General features: G+C 45.6%; 1 protein-coding gene across 1 annotated transcript in view; it reads right to left on the reverse strand.

Moving 5' to 3' along the window:
• The window catches only part of LOC137619652 (ankyrin repeat domain-containing protein 40-like), a 71,063-nt gene that overhangs the window by 41,985 nt on the left and 7,809 nt on the right, over positions 1–21,269 (reverse strand). Inside the window, exon 2 of the mRNA XM_068349880.1 lies at positions 4,694–4,827. Within this exon, the coding sequence (XP_068205981.1) occupies positions 4,694–4,818 (125 nt within the window). The 5' untranslated portion in view covers positions 4,819–4,827. The remainder of the gene's footprint in view (positions 1–4,693; positions 4,828–21,269) is intronic.

A 21,269-nucleotide genomic window follows, 5' to 3' on the forward strand; every position in this document is an offset into this window, starting at 1 on the left:
AAAAATAATCTATATTTTCCTAACCATATACACCTGATTCCTTTAATTCCTGAGAATTTGGAATCAGTCATTAAACTTGGATAACAAGCAGTTATCCAACTGCCCTGCACCCTCTCCAGTCAGAGTGTCTTCACTTTTGACCATCGGCCCAGGACTGAGAGGGGTGGCTGAGGAGGGAAGTTGGATTAAAGGATTCAGGTCTGTATAGCTAGTAAAAATGACAATTACCTTTCAAAAAAATTTAATTCATTCCGACGTGAGATACAAACCCCCACCCTTTAATTAGGGAGACTCACGGCTTGGTGGGTTGGAAGTCCCTTGTAACCAAACTGGAAGGTTTAATTTCTTCCCTGGAAGTGATCAACGCTTCATCTATTGAGACGCTACTGAAAGACCACACCTTTCATATGGATGAAAGACCCATAGGACCCGAGTTATATATGCATACATGTACAGTATGCAACCAAAACTAAAGATATCTTTTCTACAGAGGGGATGTCAGTTGGAAACAAATACCAAGCAAAGATTAATGGGTTGGTATAGGATCCACCCTCTTCCTCCTCATTACAGGAGTATGGGGAGAAATACTGCTTTAAACTTAAAGAATCATGTCATGAAGCCACCATTGCTGATGAAAAAGACTCTGACCCTCAGGCCTGGGGTGTTGGACCCCTTTTGGATAGCACTGCAGCGCCCTACTCTAAATCATCACCCAACTACTCCCGAAGGGAGGGGATGGAAAAGGACTTGAACCTAAGAAAGTAGTCCGCAGGGCTCTGGGTTTTGGCGCAAATCCAGCCCAAATCTGAAGGAGACCTACCCTCTCAACGTAGGTGAATAAAAGTGTGTGTGTGTACTCGCCACCTCTTTTTGTTGATGTTAAGGACAGACTTAAGAGCCAGAACTCTGCTTAGCAACCTCCACAAAGGTTCGAATGGAATATGTGTAAGAGTCCTGACAGCCACAGTCACATCCCATCCCGGGGACACAAGAACCTGGGGTGGATCAGCTTGCTCAAAGCTCCTCACGAGCCTAGACAACTCCCAGGAAGTGTAGAGGTCTGTACCCTTCAATCAGAAGGTCACACTCAAGGCCAATCTATAGCCTTTGACAGCCTCAACTATGAGTGGTTTCTCTCGGCAAAGAAAAACGAGGAGGTCACCGATCTGTGCAAAAACTATTCTTATGTGAGAAATATCTATTTTATGAAACAAATCTCAGAAGATAGTCCTCTTAGCCTGGTAGAACAGCTGTAGAGGACATCTGGAGACATCAGAAACACGCTGACTGACCGACAGCCAAGGGCGAGGAATTTAACCTATGAAGGTCGCTGCCGCACACAAAGCAGAGAACATTAGGGGTTCCCCACGCATGCTAATCTGAAAACTCACTGACGATGATTGGGAAGCTCACACCTGCAGCGTACTCCTCTGGGACCAATGCAGTCATGCCCCCATAGCATGGAGGGAGTGTATGTCTACAGCCAACCAGTTGCCGATTCCACCCCTCCCTCGGCTACAAGCTCCTCGTTTCCATTCCACAATTAACAACCAACATTCACTTCCTGAGATAATGAAGAAAATTAATAAGTTTGACATAAAGCGATCGAAGTAAAGTGAAGACTCTCCTACTGGAGAGGGCCCCACACCTTCATCAGTTCCAAGTTTAACAACTGATTCCAGCTCGCGCTGAAGTAATCTCCCTAATTAAAGAACGAGAATTTGTAGGTCGTGTAGGAACAAACATGCATTCCCATTGGTTTAGAGTCCAAAATTTCAAGAACAAACAAGATTTTTTTTTAAACAATGTTTTGAAAAAATTATTTGGTAGTCCACTAATCTGTATTCTCACCATAGATCACAAAATATACAGGTTGATCACAAGCGTTTTTTCTAGAGCAGGAAGTTAAGATGTGGATAATGTCACTGAACTCCTGACCTGTTCTACCCCAGATTCCTATCATATTTTTCAAAAATCTGGGTTCCAGTAACTGAAGACTTTGATATAAAAAATCTGGGTTCCAGAATTGAAGACTTTGATATAGAAGTCATAGACCCTATAAGACATCCTTTTATCCCCAGAAGAGATCAATAAAATAGAAGAAATTGAAGCTTTGAGTTCTAATTTTCAAATGAGGAAAATATTCTTTGTCAAGCTCTTCCTGAGTTTATTTCTAAGCCTCTAATATAGGCAGATATATTCTTAGTTGTTGATCCAGAGAAAAGGGGAATAAAATACTGCAGAACGTTATTAATTATAGCTTGTATGGGTCTATCCTGCTCGCTTGGTTTATGACTTCTTTATTGAAACTTGGATTCCGATTGAAATAACATGGGTACAAATCCGCTCTTAGTTCTGACATCATTTATACCTCCTTAAATCATATCCTTTAACAGCTGAAATACAATTCCCTATCATAAATTAAAAACAATGATATTAAACAATATAGTATACTGTACCTAAACTGGAATTGGTTACTAAAAACCTTCTTTGAATTCAACTAACTGAAAGAAATATGAAATTGTCATTGGTTTAAATTATTGTAAGAAATTCTATTGATGCTCAAATGGATAATCTAGATGACTATGATAACCCATTATGGCTAACAGTCTCCATGAGGCTACCTTACACGTGCAGGGTTTTGGTGCGTTACTTTCGCTAGTTACTGATTAAGATTTTTTTTATAAAATGTAATCAAATTAATATTCACAGATTAGCGTTCGAAAACCGAACAGGGAAATGCATCAGCTGTCCTAACCCCTTCTTCTATGTATCTTTGATCAATATTGCATAAAACACGAGTTGGAATTGATTCAGTCTTATCATCATGTTACTGTAGCTGGCCAAATTAAACCAAATTAATTATTCACTGCTGACTGCTCACTTGAAAGATGATAGTCGAAGGGATTGGGTAACTTCCTTCAAAGAGCAGAGAAACTACCACAAAGTAAATGAGTTATCCTCTCATCATTTCCGGAATTCGAAGAGTGAGAACACTAAGAAAAAAAAAGGGGGGGAGGGGGGAGCTTACAGTCACCTGTCATAAAGGTACAAAACTCATGGGGCTTCAAAAGAGTATCATCATAAGAACAAAATTCATTTTACCATATACTTACCTTTCAGTGCGCTTCCGCTAAACCACGAGAATGGCCACAAAATTACAGTACCTCAAAAACAACCCTTACAACAAATACGAATCAGAAAAGATCCAACAGTTTAGAGGTCCCCTTTTTGTTTTGTTTCATTTGTTGATGTCGGTCACCCCCCAAAATTGGGAGAAGTGCCTTGGTATATGGGGGAAGTGCCTTGGTATATGTATGTAGAAAGCAAAGAAATGGTACATCCCTACCCATTGTACCTAAAGGAAAAATTGGATACTCTGTGACAAGCGGGTGGATGGGGCTTTCCCCTCGCACCACCTGTCATTACCAACTACTGCACCTTGTTAATCATCCAATGGGCGTTCCTGCACCGCTGCAGACACACACCTATCCCAAAGGACAAAAGGTTTGTAAAAACATGGGAACAAAAATTTATTTACTTTAATGTAGTGTTAAGACTGCTAAGAATTTAGTTGATCTATCATTATACTGACAATAAATACAGGGAATAGCCCCTTTTCCCTACTACAAGCACTTAAAGAGACCAAAGTAAATATCCTGATAGATGGGCCAGGGTCTCTTTTCCTGGAGTGTCTAAGGATTGCTACTAAAGTACTGCAATTAAGCTTTTTTGGGGCAATAAGTTTGTACTGAAACAAACTTTATGATGACATAGCTTTGATATACTATAAGTCAAAAACAGCATATACTGTATGTACAATTCACTAGCCACCATCAGAACCTGAGACAAGCCAACATATATCAGAAGGCTCCTTGCTCCTGCTGCACACTCCCCAGGGAATGAGCTAGGGGAGTAAGCACAGGAGCAGCAAAAGCAGATGCACCCAATGAACGGAAGGAAGAAGAAAAGCTCGCCTCCTCCCCCTCAAAGCATACACCTGTCACTGCTAGGAAGCCACGACCTACACTTAGCACATGGGGATGATTGAGAATAATCATACCCTTAGCAAGAGCACAGAGTGAGTTGATTTACAGTCAGTTTAAAAAAAACATGGGATGTAAAGTCCATCCTTCCACAACGAGAGTCTTGTTTGCTTCATAATAACAACCAACAGTCAGTAATCACTTCCTGGAAGAAAAAGAAAACGAAAAGTTCACATCAGTATGCCCGTGTTCGATGCACCCAAAAACATAAGTGAAGAGATTTTGACAGATGAGGGATAGGGGCTCCTCTCTCTCACCTGTCACTTAACTGCTCTTAGGGGCTATGGCTGATAGTCTAAGAGGCCTCATCCGGAAAAAAGGTCCGGGCAATCAGGGTGTATGTGTTAAACGAATCATCAGCTGCCCAGCTTTGACACTGAAAACAGTTCCTATATAAAGGATAATGATTTGTATCCAAGTAGGCACAAATATAATTTCTGTCAAACACAGATCTATACTGTTGTTTTACATAATTGGAGTTGCAGAGAGTTTCCTTCTGGTGTTCAATGTCAGAGATAGTTAATCTTAGGCTAAAGCTGGAAATTCTGATATAAGCCACCCCAATTTTCCTTAAGATTCTAAAATTGCATAATTCTACTGTTATACAAACCAGTGACTACAGTTTATATAGGTATTACAGTACTTACCAACCATTGATATCATGCTTGCAATTTATGTTAGTTCCTCTCGAAATTAAGGCAGCTAATGCTTCATTATCACCATAGCAACAGGCTTCTCTCAGCTTTTCCTCGTTGAGCTTTGTCATATCCATTTTGGAAACCTGTAAGGAAAATTATGATTGTTACACTGCAAATATAATTGTAATAGCACAGAGAGTACTTGCACTGAAGCTTGAAAAAAATACTTTCTTCCCTTTATTTGTCTTTCTCAACGACTCTTCTATAAACAAATTCTACTGTATATTTACAAAGCAATAATTATAAAACATTTTTCACAAGCAAAGAAAATGGACCAACACAAATGCCGACATGTAAGAATAGCAACTACATCATATATCTCCATTGAAGATACTGAAGTCCGATTCCTCAATTGTGCTTAGCAATGCTCCATTGATATGCTAATCATGTGTGGCAGAATCCAATTCTTTTATCCTTGTCATGCATAAGCCTCATCTAATTCTGACAGTGAGAAATTAAGATATGCTAATACAGTATTGCACTATATATCAAGATACTTCCCTTCTCCATACTGTATATACCTTTATTAATGTCAGTTTTTCAACATTCTCTTGAGCTTTATTAATTAATTTTCATAAATGACTAACCAAGTACTGTACAGTATATTTTTGTGCACTGTTCACTATAAATGTGTTTTTTAAAAAGGCTTTCATGAGAATTTTCTTGGAAATACCTATGATATAATGAGCTTAAAGCAATTATAGGTATTTTATAACAAATAAAATACAGTATAGGTCGTATTCTGTAACTCTGATAGAATTGCAAGAAAACAGTACTTGATCATACAAAAACAAATCTTTTTTTAAATAATATGTTATTTTTATTAATAAAATAAATTTTTGAATATACTTACCCGGTGATCATATAAGCTGTCAGCTCTGCTGCCCGACAGAAAAACCTAAGGACAAAATACGCCAGCGATCGCTATACAGGTGGGGGTGTACATCAACAGCGCCATCTGTCGAGCAGGTACTCAAGTACTGTACTCCATGTAAACACAGAACCAATTTTCTCCTCGGTCCACTGGGTCTCTATTGGGGAGGAAGGGAGGGTCCTTTAATATATGATCACCGGGTAAGTATATTCAAAAATTTATTTTATTAATAAAAATAAAATTTTTCAATATTAAACTTAGCCGGTGATCATATAAGCTGATTCACACCCAGGGGGGTGGGTAGAGACCAGCATTACATGTTTACATTATTAAGAGCTAAGTATTTTGTATTTCATTTTAGCAGTTATTCAAAATAACAAACATAAAATAAATAAGTACCTGGTAAGGAAGTCGACTTGAACAATTACTCTGCCTTTTTAAGTACGTCTTCCTTACTGAGCCTCGCGATCCTCATAGGATGCTGTGCGACTCCTAGGAGCTGAAGTATCAAGGGTTGCAACCCATACTAAAGGACCACATCAAAACCTCTAATCTAGGCGCTTCTCAAGAAAAGAATTTGACCACCCGCCAAATCAACCAGGATGCGAAAGGCTTCTTAGCCTTCCGGACAACCCAAAAACAACAATAAAAAACATTTCAAGAGAAAGATTAAAAAGGTTATGGAATTAGGGGAATGTAGTGGTTGAGCCCTCACCCACTACTGCACTCGCTGCTACGAATGGTCCCAGGGTGTAGCAGTTCTCGTAAAGAGACTGGACATCTTTAAGATAAAAAGACGCGAATACTGACTTGCTTCTCCAATAGGTTGCGTCCATTATACTCTGCAGAGATCTGTTTTGTTTGAAGGCCACTGAAGTTGCGACAGCTCTAACTTCATGTGTCCTTACCTTCAGCAAAGCATGGTCTTCCTCATTCAGATGGGAATGAGCTTCTCGTATCAACAGTCTAATATAATAGGAAACTGCATTCTTCGACATAGGTAAAGAAGGTTTCTTAATAGCACACCATAAAGCTTCTGACTGTCCTCGTAAAGGTTTAGTTCGTTTTAAATAGAACTTAAGAGCTCTAACAGGGCACAAGACTCTTTCTAGTTCATTTCCAACCAAATTAGAAAGGCTTGGAATATCGAACGATTTCGGCCAAGGACGAGAAGGTAGTTCGTTTTTGGCTAGAAAACCAAGCTGCAAAGAACATGTAGCCGTTTCAGATGAAAATCCGATGTTCCTGCTGAAGGCGTGTATCTCACTGACTCTTTTAGCTGTAGCTAAGCAGACGAGGAAAAGAGTCTTTAAAGTGAGATCTTTAAAGGAGGCTGATTGTAGCGGCTCGAACCTTTCTGACATAAGGAATCTTAGTACCACGTCTAAATTCCAACCTGGTGTGGCCAAACGACGCTCCTTCGAGGTCTCAAAAGACTTAAGGAGGTCCTGTAGATCTTTGTTGTTGGAAAGATCTAAGCCTCTGTGACGGAAGACTGCTGCCAACATGCTTCTGTAACCCTTGATCGTGGGAGCTGAAAGAGATCTTACCTTCCTCAGATATAAAAGGAAGTCAGCTATTTGAGTTACAGAGGTACTGGTTGAGGATACTGATACCGACTTGCACCAGCTTCGGAAGACTTCCCACTTCGACTGGTAGACTCTAAGAGTGGATGTCCTCCTTGCTCTAGCAATCGCCCTGGCTGCCTCCTTCGAAAAGCCTTTAGCTCTTGAGAGTCTTTCGATAGTCTGAAGGCAGTCAGACGAAGAGCGTGGAGGCTTGGGTGTACCTTCTTTACGTGAGGCTGACGTAGAAGGTCCACTCTTAGCGGAAGTGTTCTGGGAACGTCCACTAGCCATTGCAGTACCTCGGTGAACCATTCTCTCGCGGGCCAGAGGGGAGCAACCAACGTCAACCTTGTCCCTTCGTGAGAGGCGAACTTCTGCAGTACCTTGTTGACAATCTTGAACGGGGGGAATGCATAAAGGTCTAGATGGGACCAATCCAGTAGAAAGGCCTCTATATGAACTGCTGCTGGGTCCGGGATTGGCAAGCAATAATTTGGGAGCCTCTTGGTCATTGAGGTTGCAAAGAGATCTATGGTAGGTTGGCCCCATGTGGCCCAAAGTCTCTTGCATACATTCTTGTGAAGGGTCCATTCTGTTGGGATGATTTGACCCTTCCGACTGAGGCGGTCCGCCATGACATTCATGTTGCCTTGAATGAACCTCGTTACTAGAGACAGGTTTAGATCTCTTGACCAGGTGAGGAGGTCCCTTGCGATCTCGTACAACTTCAGAGAATGGGTCCCTCCTTGCTTGGAGATGTACGCCAAGGCCGTGGTGTTGTCGGAGTTCACCTCCACCACCTTGCCTAGAAGGAGGGACTTGAAGCTTTTCAAGGCCAGATGAACTGCCAGTAGCTCCTTGCAGTTGATATGTAACGCTCTTTGCTCCGCGTTCCAGGTGCCCGAGCATTCCCGACCGTCTAATGTCGCACCCCAGCCCGTGTCCGATGCGTCCGAGAAGAGAACGTGGTTGGGGGTCTGAACAGTCAGTGGCAGACCCTCTCTGAGGTTGATGTTGTCCTTCCACCAGGTCAGTGATGACTTCATCTTCTCGGAAATAGGGATCGAGACCGCTTCTAGCGTCTTGTCCTTTCTCCAGTGAACAGCCAGGTGAAATTGAAGGGGACGGAGGTGCAGTCTCCCTAACGCAATGAACTGGTCCAGTGATGAAAGCGTCCCTATCAGACTCATCCACTGTCTGACTGAACATCGGTCCTTCATTAGCATGTTCTGGATGCATCCTTGGGCTTGACTTATTCTGGGGGCCGACGGAAAAGCCCGAAAAGCTTGACTGTGAATCTCCATCCCTAGGTACACTATAGTTTGGGATGGGACCAGTTGGGACTTTTCCATATTGACCAGGAGACCCAATTCCTTGGTCAGATCTAGAGTCCACTTTAGATTCTCCAGACAGCGAAGACTGGACGAAGCTCTTAAAAGCCAGTCGTTCAAATAGAGGGAGGCTCTAATGTCTGCTAAATGCAGGAATTTGGCAATATTCCTCATCAGTTTCGTAAAGACAAGAGGCGCCGTGCTTAGGCCAAAGCACAGGGCTTGAAATTGGTAGACAACCTTCCCGTAAACGAACCTTAAAAAAGGTTGGGAATCTGGGTGGATGGGGACGTGAAAGTAAGCGTCCTTGAGGTCTAAAGAGACCATCCAGTCTTCCTTCCTGACCGCTGCTAGAACAGACTTCTCCATGGCGAACGTCTGCTTGGTGACAAAGACATTCAGAGCACTGACGTCTAGCACCGGTCTCCACCCTCCTGTCTTCTTTACCACTAAGAAGAGACGGTTGTAGAAGCCCGGGGATTGATGGTCCCGGACTTTGACTACCGCTCCCTTTTCTAGTAAGAGAGACACCTCTTGCTTCAAAGCTAGTCGCTTGTCCTCCTCTCTGTACCTGGGAGAGAGGTCGATGGGAGTCGTTGCTAGAGGGGGCTTGCGCAAGAATGGGATCTTGTACCCCTCTCTGAGCAACTTCACAGATTGTGCATCTGCGCCCCTGTTCTCCCAGGACTGCCAGTAGTTCTTGAGTCTGGCTCCCACTGCTGTCTGAAGAATGTGGCAGTCAGACTCTGCCTCTAAAGGACTTGGTACCTTTCTTCTTGCTCCCACGTTTCCCTTCGGCACGAGCACCTCCTCTGCTGGAGGCTCTGCCACGAAAGGGCGGAATGAATCTTGACGCTGGAGTATCCATCCTGGGTCTAGACACGGAAGGCAAAGGGGTGGCTTTGCGTGCAGATGACGCAACCAGGTCATGCGTGTCTTTTTGAATCAAGGAGGCAGCAATCTCCTTGATCAACTCCTCTGGGAAAAGGCACTTCGAGAGAGGGGCAAACATAAGCTCCGACCTCTGACATTGAGTTACTCCAGCTGACAAGAAGGAGCAAAGGTTTTCTCGTTTCTTGAGGACCCCGGAAACGAACGAAGCCGCAAGCTCACTGGAACCGTCCCGTATGGCCTTGTCCATGCAGGACATAATGAGCATGGAAGTTTCCTTGTCAGAAGGGGAGGTCTTCCTGCTCAACGCTCCCAAACACCAGTCCAAAAAGTTAAACACTTCGAACGCTCTGAACACTCCTTTCATCAGATGATCTAAATCTGAAGGAGTCCAACAAATCTTGGAGCGTCTCATGGCCAGCCAGCGGGGAGAGTCTACTAGACTTGAGAAGTCGCCCTGGGCAGAGGCAGGAACTCCCAAGCCGAGAACTTCTCCCGTGGCATACCAGACGCTCGATCTGGAAGCGAGTTTCGCAGGGGGAAACAAGAATGCTGTCTTCCCCAGGTGCTTTTTGGACTGCATCCAATCTCCCAACACCCTTAAAGCTCTCTTGGACGAGCGGGCGAGGACGAGCTTCGTAAAGGCAGGCGCGGATGACTGCGTGCCTAAAGCAAACTCAGATGGAGGTGAGCGTGGGGCCGCAGAAACAAACTGATCTGGATACAAGTCCTTGAACAGTGCAAGTACTTTTCTAAAGTCCAGGGAGGGAGGCGTGGTCTTGGGTTCGTCGATGTCCGTGAGCGGGTCGTCAAGGTGTGCAGCGTCGTCATAATCAGAGAGTCCATCGTCTGAATGCTGAAGAGGAAGCGGCAAAGGAGTAGGCATTGGCTGGTCAGCTGAGTCCGGCAGCACGGGTGCATGCGTGACTGCACTGGACGCAACGTCATGGAACTGTTGGTCAGTCTGAGAGCAGGCAACAACCATAGCTGCGCGGGGGCGCAAAGCGTCTACTCCCGACTGTATAGTCTGCTGTGGGCGAGTAGGGGTAACCACAGTGGGTTGCGGAGGTTGACGCACCGCGTCAAAACAAAACAACTTAGGTTGTTGTTGTTGTAACTCGCGAACGTCAACGGAGGGTTCCGTGCGTCGGCGAACGTCAACATGCGGCTGGCAGGGTACAGTGCGCATGGGTGGCGGGACTCTCACAGCTGGAGTGCGGGAGAAGGTAGCCTCAGCGTCAACTGGACACACAACCGTGGTTGGTTGTAGGCTAACGGGTGCAGCGTCAACCTTCTCCGCACGAAAGTCCTGCATTAACGATGACAACTGTGTCTGCATGGTCTGCAGCAAAGCCCACTTAGGGTCTACAGTAGCAGGTGCGGCAACAGACGGTGTTACTGCCTGTTGCGGTACCGCTTTGCTTCTCTTAGGAGGTGTGCAGTCATCTGAAGACTGCAGCGAGTCCGAACTGACCCAGTGGCTACAATTGGGCCGTTGGACTTGCGCGGAAGGGACCTTGCGTTTGAGAGGTCGTGAGACCTTGGTCCATTGTTTCTGCCGAGAAACATCTTCCGCAGACGAGGAATAAATGGGCTCTCTCGTCTTCTTGTGGGTGGGGCGATCTTGGCAAGATACGTCCGAAACCACGGAGGGAACGTCTGTCCGCTGATTAAAGCCTGTCGAACCCTTTGGTCGTACGACATTGCTTCTCCCCTGGGCTTGGGAGCTTGCAAGAGGTCCCGGACTGGGAGGACGACAGGCACGAACAGACGCACCCTCAAGCGCAACACTAACACTTTTCACAACACTTCCACTCACTAGGTCACTACCCACTGCACTCTTACCCTTCAACTCCCTGACGTCTGCCATGAGTTGGTTACGGTCACTCGCCAATGACTCGACTCTCTCACCCAGAGCCTGGATGGCACGCATCATATCTGCCATCGAAGGTTGTTGAGTGCTAGAAGGGGGATCAGGAGCAACCACTACAGGGGAAGGAATAGGTTGTGGGGCATGGGGAGAGGAAAAATCAACTGAGCGAGATGAACTCCTCCTGACTCTATCTCTCTCTAGCCTACGTGAATATTTAAGGAATTCGAGAAAATCGAATTCCGAAAGCCCAACGCATTCCTCACACCGATCTTCCCATTGACAGGATTTACCCCGACAATTGGAACAAATGGTGTGCGGATCGATAGAGGCCTTCGGAAGACGCCTTGAACAGTCCCTAGCACTACACTTCCTGTATTTAGGGACTTGAGAAGGGTCAGCCATCTTGAATTAGTCAAAGGGGAAATTCAAAATCTATCCAAGTCGTCAACAAATAATCCAAAATTCAATCAAAGAATGCAAGGAAGTATTGAAGATAACCTCTGCAAAGCGAAAGCTAATAACTAGAAATGAGTACTTCACCAAAATCTGTGAAAATCAATCCAGTAAGCAACAGCGTATTTAGTAGGTCTTGCCGGTGGCACGACAGAGAGAAAATTGGTTCTGTGTTTACATGGAGTACTTGAGTACCTGCTCGACAGATGGCGCTGTTGATGTACACCCCCACCTGTATAGCGATCGCTGGCGTATTTTGTCCTTAGGTTTTTCTGTCGGGCAGCAGAGCTGACAGCTTATATGATCACCGGCTAAGTTTAATATTGAAAATTGTATTTTTCCTAACTATATAAACTTTGAGCTCTTTATATGAGAAAATATTACTTCGGTGAAGTTTAGTTTCCCTTTGTCTACCCATACACCGAGTAGTCTGGGATATTCTTTACAGATTCTCCTCTGTCATACACTTAAAAACACTGAAATTACCCAACAATTCTTCTTAACCCAAGGGGCTAACTACTGTACTGTAATATTTAAGTGGCTACTTTCCTCTTGGTAAGGCTAGAAGAGACTCTTTAGCTATGGTAAGCAGCTCTTCTAGGAGAAGTACATTCCAAAATCAAACCATTGTTCTCTGGCCTTGGGTAGTGCCAAGGTATTCCACTGTCTCATATTAGAGTTCTCTTGCTTGAGGGTACACCCTATTCTATCTTATTTCTCTTCCTCTTGTTTAGTAGTTTATATAGGAAATATCACAAATTTTAGGTAATTTGTATTTTTCCTAACAGTACTTACCTCAAACTACTTTCTTAGGAGTATCTGGGATCTCCTCCCATCCGACCAGTTTTGTGTAGTTTACCCTAAACCCATTTTCTGAGGGGTAACCTCAGGCGGAGTGATATGCGCCCTGAGGCTAACCCCGGGTCAGAGAGCATGCCTGCTCAGGTCTCAACCTCCAGTAAGTTCTTGACAACTAAGGTCTCTAAGGACACCAGGGGACACTCGGGGAAGGCAGGGTGGGCCATTACCCGAAAGTAGTTCGAGGTAAGTACTGTTAGGAAAAATGTTATTTTCCTTAGTAAAATAAATTTTTGAATATACTTACCCGATGATCATGTAGCTGTCAACTCTGTTGCCCGACAGAAATCTAAGGTCGGGATACGCCAGCGATCGCTATACAGGTGGGGGTGTACAACAACAGCGCCATCTGTGAGCAGGTACTCAAGTACTTCTTGTCAACAAGAACTCAATTTTCTCCTCGGTCCACTGGTTCTCTATGGGGAGGAAGGGAGGGTCCTTAAATTCATGATCATCGGGTAAGTATATTCAAAAATTTATTTTACTAAGGAAAATAACATTTTTCAATATTAATCTTACCCGATGATCATGTAGCTGATTCACACCCAGGGTGGTGGGTGGAGACCAGCATACATGTTAACATTAGAAGCTAAGTATCCCGTATTTCATTTTAGCAGTTATTCAAAATAACAAGCATAAAATAAATAAGTACCTGGTAAGGAAGACGACTTGAACAATTACTCTGCCTTTTTAAGTACGTCTTCCTTACTGAGCCTCGCGATCCTCATAGGATGCTGAGCGACTCCTAGGAGCTGAAGTATGAAGGGTTGCAACCCATACTAAAGGTCCTCATCAAAACCTCTAATCTAGGCGCTTCTCAAGAATGATTTTGACCACCCGCCAAATCAAGTAGGATGCGAAAGGCTTCTTAGCCTTCCGGACAACCCAAAAATATTTCAAGAGAAAGATTAAAAAGGTTCTGGAATTAGGGAATTGTAGTGGTGGAGCCCCCACCACTACTGCACTCGTTGCTACGAATGGTCCCAGAGTGTAGCAGTTCTCGTAAAGAGACTGGACATTCTAAAGATAAAAGACGCGAACACTGATTAGCTTTACCAAAAGGTTGCGTCGAATATATTTTGCAGAGATCTATTTTGTTTAAAGGTCACGGAAGTTGTGACAGCTCTAACTTCGTGTGTCCTTACCTTCAGCCAAGCTTGGTCTTCCTCATTCAGAAGGGAATGAGCTTCTCGTATTAACAGTCTGAAAATAATAGGATAAAGAATTCTCTGACATAGGCAAAGATGAATTCTTAACTGAACACCATAAAGCTTCAGACGGGCCTCGTAAAGGTTTTTAAAATAGAACTTAAGAGCTCTTACAGGACATAATACTCTTTCTAGTTCATTTCCAACCATACGATAAGTTTGGAATATCGAACGATATTCGTCAAGGCCGAGAAGGCAGCTCGTGTTTGGCTAGAAAACCAAGATGTAGAACATGTAGCCGTTTCGGATGAAAATCCGATGTTCTTGCTGAAGGCATGAATCTCACTGACTCTTTTAGCTGTGGTTAGGCATATCAGGAAAAGAGTCTTAAAGGTGAGATCTTTCAGGGAGGCTGATTGAAGTGGTTCGAACCTGTCCAACATAAGGAATCTTAGAACCACGTCTAAATTCCAACCAGGTGTAACCAAACGACGCTCCTTCGTGGTCTCAAAAGACTTAAGGAGGTCCTGTAGATCTTTATTGTTGGAAAGATCTAAGCCTCTGTGACGGAAGACTGATGCCAACATGCTTCTGTAACCCTTGATAGTGGGAGCTGAAAGAGATCGCTCTTTCCTCAGAAAAGAGGAAGTCAGCTATTTGAGTTACAGAGGTACTGGCCGAGGATACGGATACTGACTTGCACCAGTTTCGGAAGATTTCCCACTTCGATTGGTAGACTCTAAGGGTGGATGTTCTCCTTGCTCTAACAAACGCTCTGGTTGCCTCCTTCGAAAAACCTCTAGTTCTCGAGTCTTTCGATACTCTGAAGGCAGTGAGACGAAGAGCGTGGAGGCCTTGGAGTACCTTCTTACGCGTGGCAGACGTAGCAGGTCCACCCTTAGGGGAAGAGTTCTGGGAACGTCTACTAGCCATCGAAGTACCTCGGTAAGTTATTCTCTCGCGGGCCAGAGGGAAGCAACTAGTGTCAACTTTGTCCCATCGTGAGAGGCGAACTTCTGCAGTACCTTGTTGACAATCTAGAACGGAGGGAATGCATATAGATCTAGATGAGACTAATCTAGTAGAAAGGCATCTAAAAGAACCACTGCTGGGTCCGGGATAGGTGAGCAAAGTATTGAGAGCCTCTTGGACATCGAGGTTGCGAAGAGATCTATGGTTGGCTGGCCCAGGTGACCCAAAGTCTCTTGCATACATCTTTGTGGAGGGTCCAATATGTTGGAATTATTGTCCCTTCCTACTGAGACAAACTGCTTAGACATTCAAGTTGCCTTGGAAGAAACTTGTAACTAGTGAAAAGTCTAGATCTGTTGAACAGGAGAGGAGGTCACTTGCGAACTCGCACCATGTCAGAGAGTAGGTCCCTCCTTGCTAGGAGATGAACATCAAAGCAGGGAGAAGCTTCTTGCAGTTAAAATGCATTGTCCTTCGACTCGAGTTCCATAACCCCGAGCATTCCCTACCGCCTAAGGTCGCACCCCAGCCTACGTCCGATGCGTCTGAGAAGAGAACGTGGTTGGGAGTCTGAACAGTCAGGGGAAGACCCTATAAAAGGTTGATAAAGTCCTTTCATCAAGTCAGACCAGACTTATCTTCCGGAAACCGGGATCGAGACCGCTTCTAGCGTCTTGTCCTTTTCCAGTGAAGAGCTAGATGAAACCGAAGAGGACGGAGGTGTAGTCTTCCAAGTGACACCAATTGAACCACGGATGACAGTATCCTAACCAGACTCATCCACAGCCTGACAGGGCCGTGTTCCTTCTTCAGCATCTTCTGGATGGATAGCAGGGCTGGGGGTTGATCGTCTTGTTCAGCCATGTCCTCATCAGAGGGTTCCTCATCCGAAACTGATGAGGAAACGGCAACGGAGCGGGCAACGTCTGACTCGCTGAATCCGGTCGCACTGGTGGATGCGTGACGGAGCCGGACACAAGATCATGGTACTGCTGCACAGTCTGTGAACTGTCAACCATGGGGAAGCGAGGAAGTACAGCGACAACCCGAAACTGTCTAGACTGTCTGGGTAGTGCAGACAACCCCTTATCGGGTTGCTGAGGTTGCCGCACTGCGTCACAACAAGTCACCTCTGCTGGTTGTTGAACGTCTTCCCAGTGACACACTGAACGTCCACAACCACCTCCGAGAGTAGCTTAACGTCAACGTGCGACTGGCAACCCACACTGGGTCGCACCGGTGGAGGAACCATCTCAACTGGCGGACGTGAGTAGGATACCTCAGCGTCAACAGGGCGTACAACCAACCGGTAGGAAGGTTGTTGGCAAGAAGGTTCTTCTCCGTAAAAAATCCTCTATCAAGGACTAAGCTTGGACTGCATGTCTTGCAACAAAGCCCAAGGTCTATGGGAGCAGGTGTGGCAACAGACGGGGTTAGCGACTGAAGCGGAACCATTACCCTCCCTGGAAGCATGTTATGCTTTAATTAAAGTCCATAGGAGGCTAAGCAGCTTAAGGCTCCTCTCCAAATGACAGAGTCCTCAAGGGAATATCAGAAGGAGGGAGAACAGCACTTTCTCATCTACAGGAACCATGTCCGAGAAAAGCTAGGTTATCTCAGTGAGGGTTTCACTGGTGCATAAGCAGCAGACCAGAAGGCAACGTTATGAAACTGCTTGACAGTCTGTGAACTGTCAAAAACTGAACTGTCAACCCCAACAGGTGCGTGAGGACATACAGCACTGGTGTATTAGTAGCACACCAGAAGGCAATGTCATGTAACTGTTTGACAGTCTGTGAGTTGGCAACAACCAAAGCTGTGTGGGGAAGCCTCAACTCCTGACTGACTAGTTTGCTGCGGGCGAGTGGCGGTAACCACAGTGTGTTGCTGAGGCTGACACACCGTGTCAAAACACGGCAGCTTGTGGTAGCTCACGCACGGCAACGGAGAGCTCCGTGTGTCTGTGGGAGTCAGCATGCGTCTGGCAGGGTCGACTGCGCATGGGTGGAGGAGCTCTCACAACAAGAGTGTGGGAGCAGGCAGCCATGCCGGGCGCACAACCGTGGCAGGCTGTAGGCCAACGGGTGCATCGTCAACCTTCTCCGCAGTCGGAGTGTGGGAGCTGGCAACAACAAAAGCGGAGTGCTGGTGCGTGGGAGGGACTGCCGTGGGTAGCGGAGCATGCCGCATTGTGGCAAAACACGGCAGCTTGACAGCACCTTCCCACTGCTGATGCGGTAGCTCACGCATGTCAACGGAGGGTGCAGCATGAACATGCGTCTGGCAGGGTCGACTGCGCATCGGTGGTGGAGCTCTCACAGGTGGAGTGTGGGAGCAGGCAGCCGCAGTATCTGCTGAGCGCACAACCATGGCAGGTTGTAGGTTAACAGGTGCAGTGTCAACCTTCTCAGCACGATACTCCTGCATGAAGGAAGCAAGCTGAGACTGCATATCTGCAGCATGGACCACTAGGGTCTATAAAAGACGGCAACAAACGGAGCTACTGTCCGTTGTGACTGAGGGTCTAAAACAGCTGGTGCGGCAACAGACGGAGTTACTGCCTGTTGCGGTACCACCTTGCCTCTCTCGGAAGGTGTGCAGTCGTCGAAGACTGCAACGAGTCCGAACTGACCCAGTGGCTACACCTAGGCCGTTGGACTTGCGCGGAAGGGACCGACTTGCACTTAAAAGCTGCAAGATTTGGTCCATGGTTTCTGCGAGAAACCTCTTCCGCAGACGAGGAATAAATGGGCTCTCTCGTCTTTGTGTGGGTGGGGTGATCACGTCGGCAACGTGTGTAGATACACCCGAAACCACGGAGGGAAACGTCTGTTCGTCGATCAAGGCCTGTGGAACCCATAAGTCCTTCGACATTACTTCTCCCCTGGGCTTGGGAGCTTGTAAGAGGTATCGGACTAGGTGAACAACTGGCACGAACAGACGAACCCTCGAACGCAACACTGTAACACTTTGCGCATATCACTTTATCACTTTTGATTTTCTGTTTGCACTTATTTCACTGAAATCGAAACTTTAAGTGATTTGTACCTGAAACACGCAATCCTATCCTTCATTAAAAGGTAGTAATTGCAAAAACAGTATTACAATGCAACAGAAAAACATAATGAAAGATAAAGAATTCAGTGGCTGGAAAAGAGACTAAACACTAGATCAAATAAACTACGTTTAAAATCTCTCACCGCATAAAGCCTGGGAACAAGAATAAAACTCTAGAAACGTTTTACCTTCTTCCCCTATAGCGACTAGGGAGAAGAGTAAAAAACGAGAACAACGTTACCCTCTTGAACGAAACGTTTATTCTCCTCTCTCTCCCTCCGTCTCTATCTCTCTCTCTCTCTCTTGACTTAGAACCTGAGAGAAGAGCCCAATTATATATTGTTAAAACATATTATTTGTTAAAGGAAAAAACTGAAAGGTTTCCCAAATAAAAAGTTCCTTTATTAGAATTAAAACCATTTAAGCTAGGAAAGAATGAACGAAACGCTAGAATCGGTTTACTCTAACTGCAACGTGAAACCGTGAAAAACTCTCTCTCTATCGTAACGATAGAGCGAATGTTGAACGTTCTGAACGTCAACAACTGCGGAGACTAAACTAAACGTTAGTTCATCTTTGAAAACAGTACGAGACTATCAAAGAAATTCTTTCAAAAACATTAAAATTAAAAAAGTATAAATTCTTAAAAGGAAATACGATATGACGGGCTCAATGTTAATTAACTTCGGTTCCAAGTAAGGACCGCCTACTATTAGGAAAGGTCGCATATAAACAAACATAAAAATTAATTTTTTATAAGTTTATAATAAATGGAAACTTAATCGAAGAGGCCTATAAAGGCGGAGAGATATAAAATAAATAGATCTATAACTTGTTAAGCAAAATTACCAAAAACCTAAACACACTTCCGTCTAAGGGAAGGGTCGGTCATTAAAAATGAAAGAGAGTCCATACTCTCTTCGTCACCAACACTTCCGTCTAAGGGAAGGGTCGGCCAATTAAAAGTGAAAGAGAGTCCATACTCTCTTTGTCACCATAATTAAATCTATCCAAAACGAGTTCAAGTTTTGAAATGAAGATAAAACCCCTGCATAGCGAAAGCTCAAAACTGGAATAGTGTACTTCACCAAATCGTTGTGAAAACAAATCCAGTTAGGGACGGCGTATTTAGTAGGTCTTGCCTGTGGCACGACAGAGGAAAAATTGAGTTCTTGTTGACAAGAAGTACTTGAGTACCTGCTCACAGATGGCGCTGTTGTGTACACCCCCACCTGTATAGCGATCGCTGGCGTATCCCGACCTTAGATTTCTGTCGGGCAACAGAGTTGACAGCTACATGATCATCGGGTAAGATTAATATTGAAAAATACAAATTACCTAAAATTTGTGATTTGTTCCAGCACGAAGTACAGTACTTACCTCGAACTACTTTCTTAGGAGACTTATACTTTAGGAGGTGGGCGTGGCCCTACAAGTTCTCTAGACCGTGCTTTTGGAAAATCCAGAGACCTAGAAAGGAGGCTAGGTCGTATTGACCCCAAAGAAAATCGATCGAGAGGAAACTACACAAAAACCCATCTTAGTGTCTAAGAAACTCACCTGTGCAAGAAATCCTAGGGGACATGTCTTCCCCATGTTGAGGTACTCGTCTCTGGCTCAGGGCCCTCTCAGAGCCCACTTGAAGAGGAAAAAGGGAAAGAAGGTATAAGGGGGTTTAAGGAACGAACCTGAGTCTCTTGTGCTTGTTACCCGCGGTTATCACTGAGGCTATGCCTTTAAACCGTTTGGAGCGCGGAAACGACGGTACCTATCGAGAACCCGTCCAGGGATCTTCTTGAATAGTCCTTCAAATAGTAAATAGTAAGCCGTGAAGGTAGACTGGTTGGCCCAGGTGCCTGCCCTTAGGATCTGGCCCACTGCCATATTCTTCTCGAAGGCCAATGTAGTACTCAGGCCCATAATGTCATGGGGCTTGGGTTTCCCCGGCAGGGCGATTCCTGCTTTACTGTAGGCCCTGATGATGACCTGCCGCAACCAGAAGGAGATGGTATTCTTCGAGAGTGGCTTCGTCACGAGGCCTGTGGAAACAAAAAGACTTTTGATCCCGGGCCGGAGTTTTGCTGTCCTTTCCAAGTATTTCCTCACTGCCCTGGCGGGGCATAGGCGCAAATCCTTCACGTCGTCCGACTAGGGGATTGCCGGAATTGAGAAACCTTCAAATCTGGGGTCCCACACGGCAGGGTTCTGGGTCTTAGCTACGAAGGAAGAGACGAACTTGAACGTGACTTCTCGCCAACCTTTCGAGTGAGCCACTTCGTAGGACAGACCATGAATCTCGCCTACCCGTTTAGCTGACGCTAACGCCAGCAAAAAAAAATCGTCTTGAGAGTGAGATCCTTGTCCACGATGTCTTTCATGGGTTCGGAGGTTCGGATAACATTTTCAGGACCCTTGCCACGTCCCATTGTGGCACCTTCACAGCTTGCGTTGGGCATGATTGCTCAAAGTTCTTAATGAGCATTGAGATATGTCTGGAGTTACCCAGGTCTATGCCTTTCAGGAGAAAAACTTGGCCCAGAGCAGCGCAGACTCCCTTGATGGCTGGGATGGACATGTTGACCACGTCCCTGAGGTAAGCTAGGAAGTCTGATGTCCCTAGCGGCGCACCATTTAGTAAAGGTGGCCCACTTAGTCTGGTATACAGCTGTCGATGACCGTCTCAGGTAGCCCGACATCCTCATTGCTGTACTCGACGAATAGCCTTCCCTCCTCAGGAGGCGCTCGATAACCTCCACGCGTGAAGGCGGAGGGACCGAGGATTCTCGTGAAATCTTTGGAAGTGTGGTTGCCGGAGAAGGTCTGGCCTGTCTGGAAGGGGCCAGGGCGGCTGTTGTGCTAACTCCCTTAGGTCCACGAACCATTCTCTCTCCGGACACCAGGGCGCTACCAAGGTCATCCATATGTTGTCCGTCCTTCTTACTCTGTTGAGGACCTGCCTGAGCATCCCGAAGGGGGGATAAAGCGTACACGTCGAGATTGTCCCAAGGATGTTGGAAGGCGTCCTCGAACGCCGATTTTGGGTCTGGGACAGGAGAACAGAACACGGGGAGCTGCGTGTTCAGCCTTGTTGCGAAGAGGTCCATCACCGTAGAACCCCATTTCTGAATGACGGACCTGGCTACTTCCGGGTGTAGAGACCATTCGGACCCTACCACTTGCCCCATCCTGCTGAGGTCGTTGGCGAGGACGTTCCTTTTCCCTGGAATGAACCTCGCTGATATTCTTATCTGCTCCACTTCGGCCCATTCCAGAAGTTGTAACGTGAGGACGCACAGCTCCTTCGACCTTAGGCCTCCCTGTTTCATTATGTAAGCTACTACCGTGGCGTTGTCGCACATCAACGGCACGGTGTTTTCCCGAGTAGGTGCACGAACTACTGGCACGCTCTTTGTACTGCCCTCATCTCTAATACGTTTATGTGCTGGGTCTTCTCTAGGGTTGTCCAGTTCCCTCTTGCTGATTTCCCTATAAGATGGGCA

Source organism: Palaemon carinicauda, chromosome 26, assembly GCF_036898095.1.
Source record: "Palaemon carinicauda isolate YSFRI2023 chromosome 26, ASM3689809v2, whole genome shotgun sequence".
NCBI lineage: Eukaryota > Metazoa > Arthropoda > Malacostraca > Decapoda > Palaemonidae > Palaemon > Palaemon carinicauda.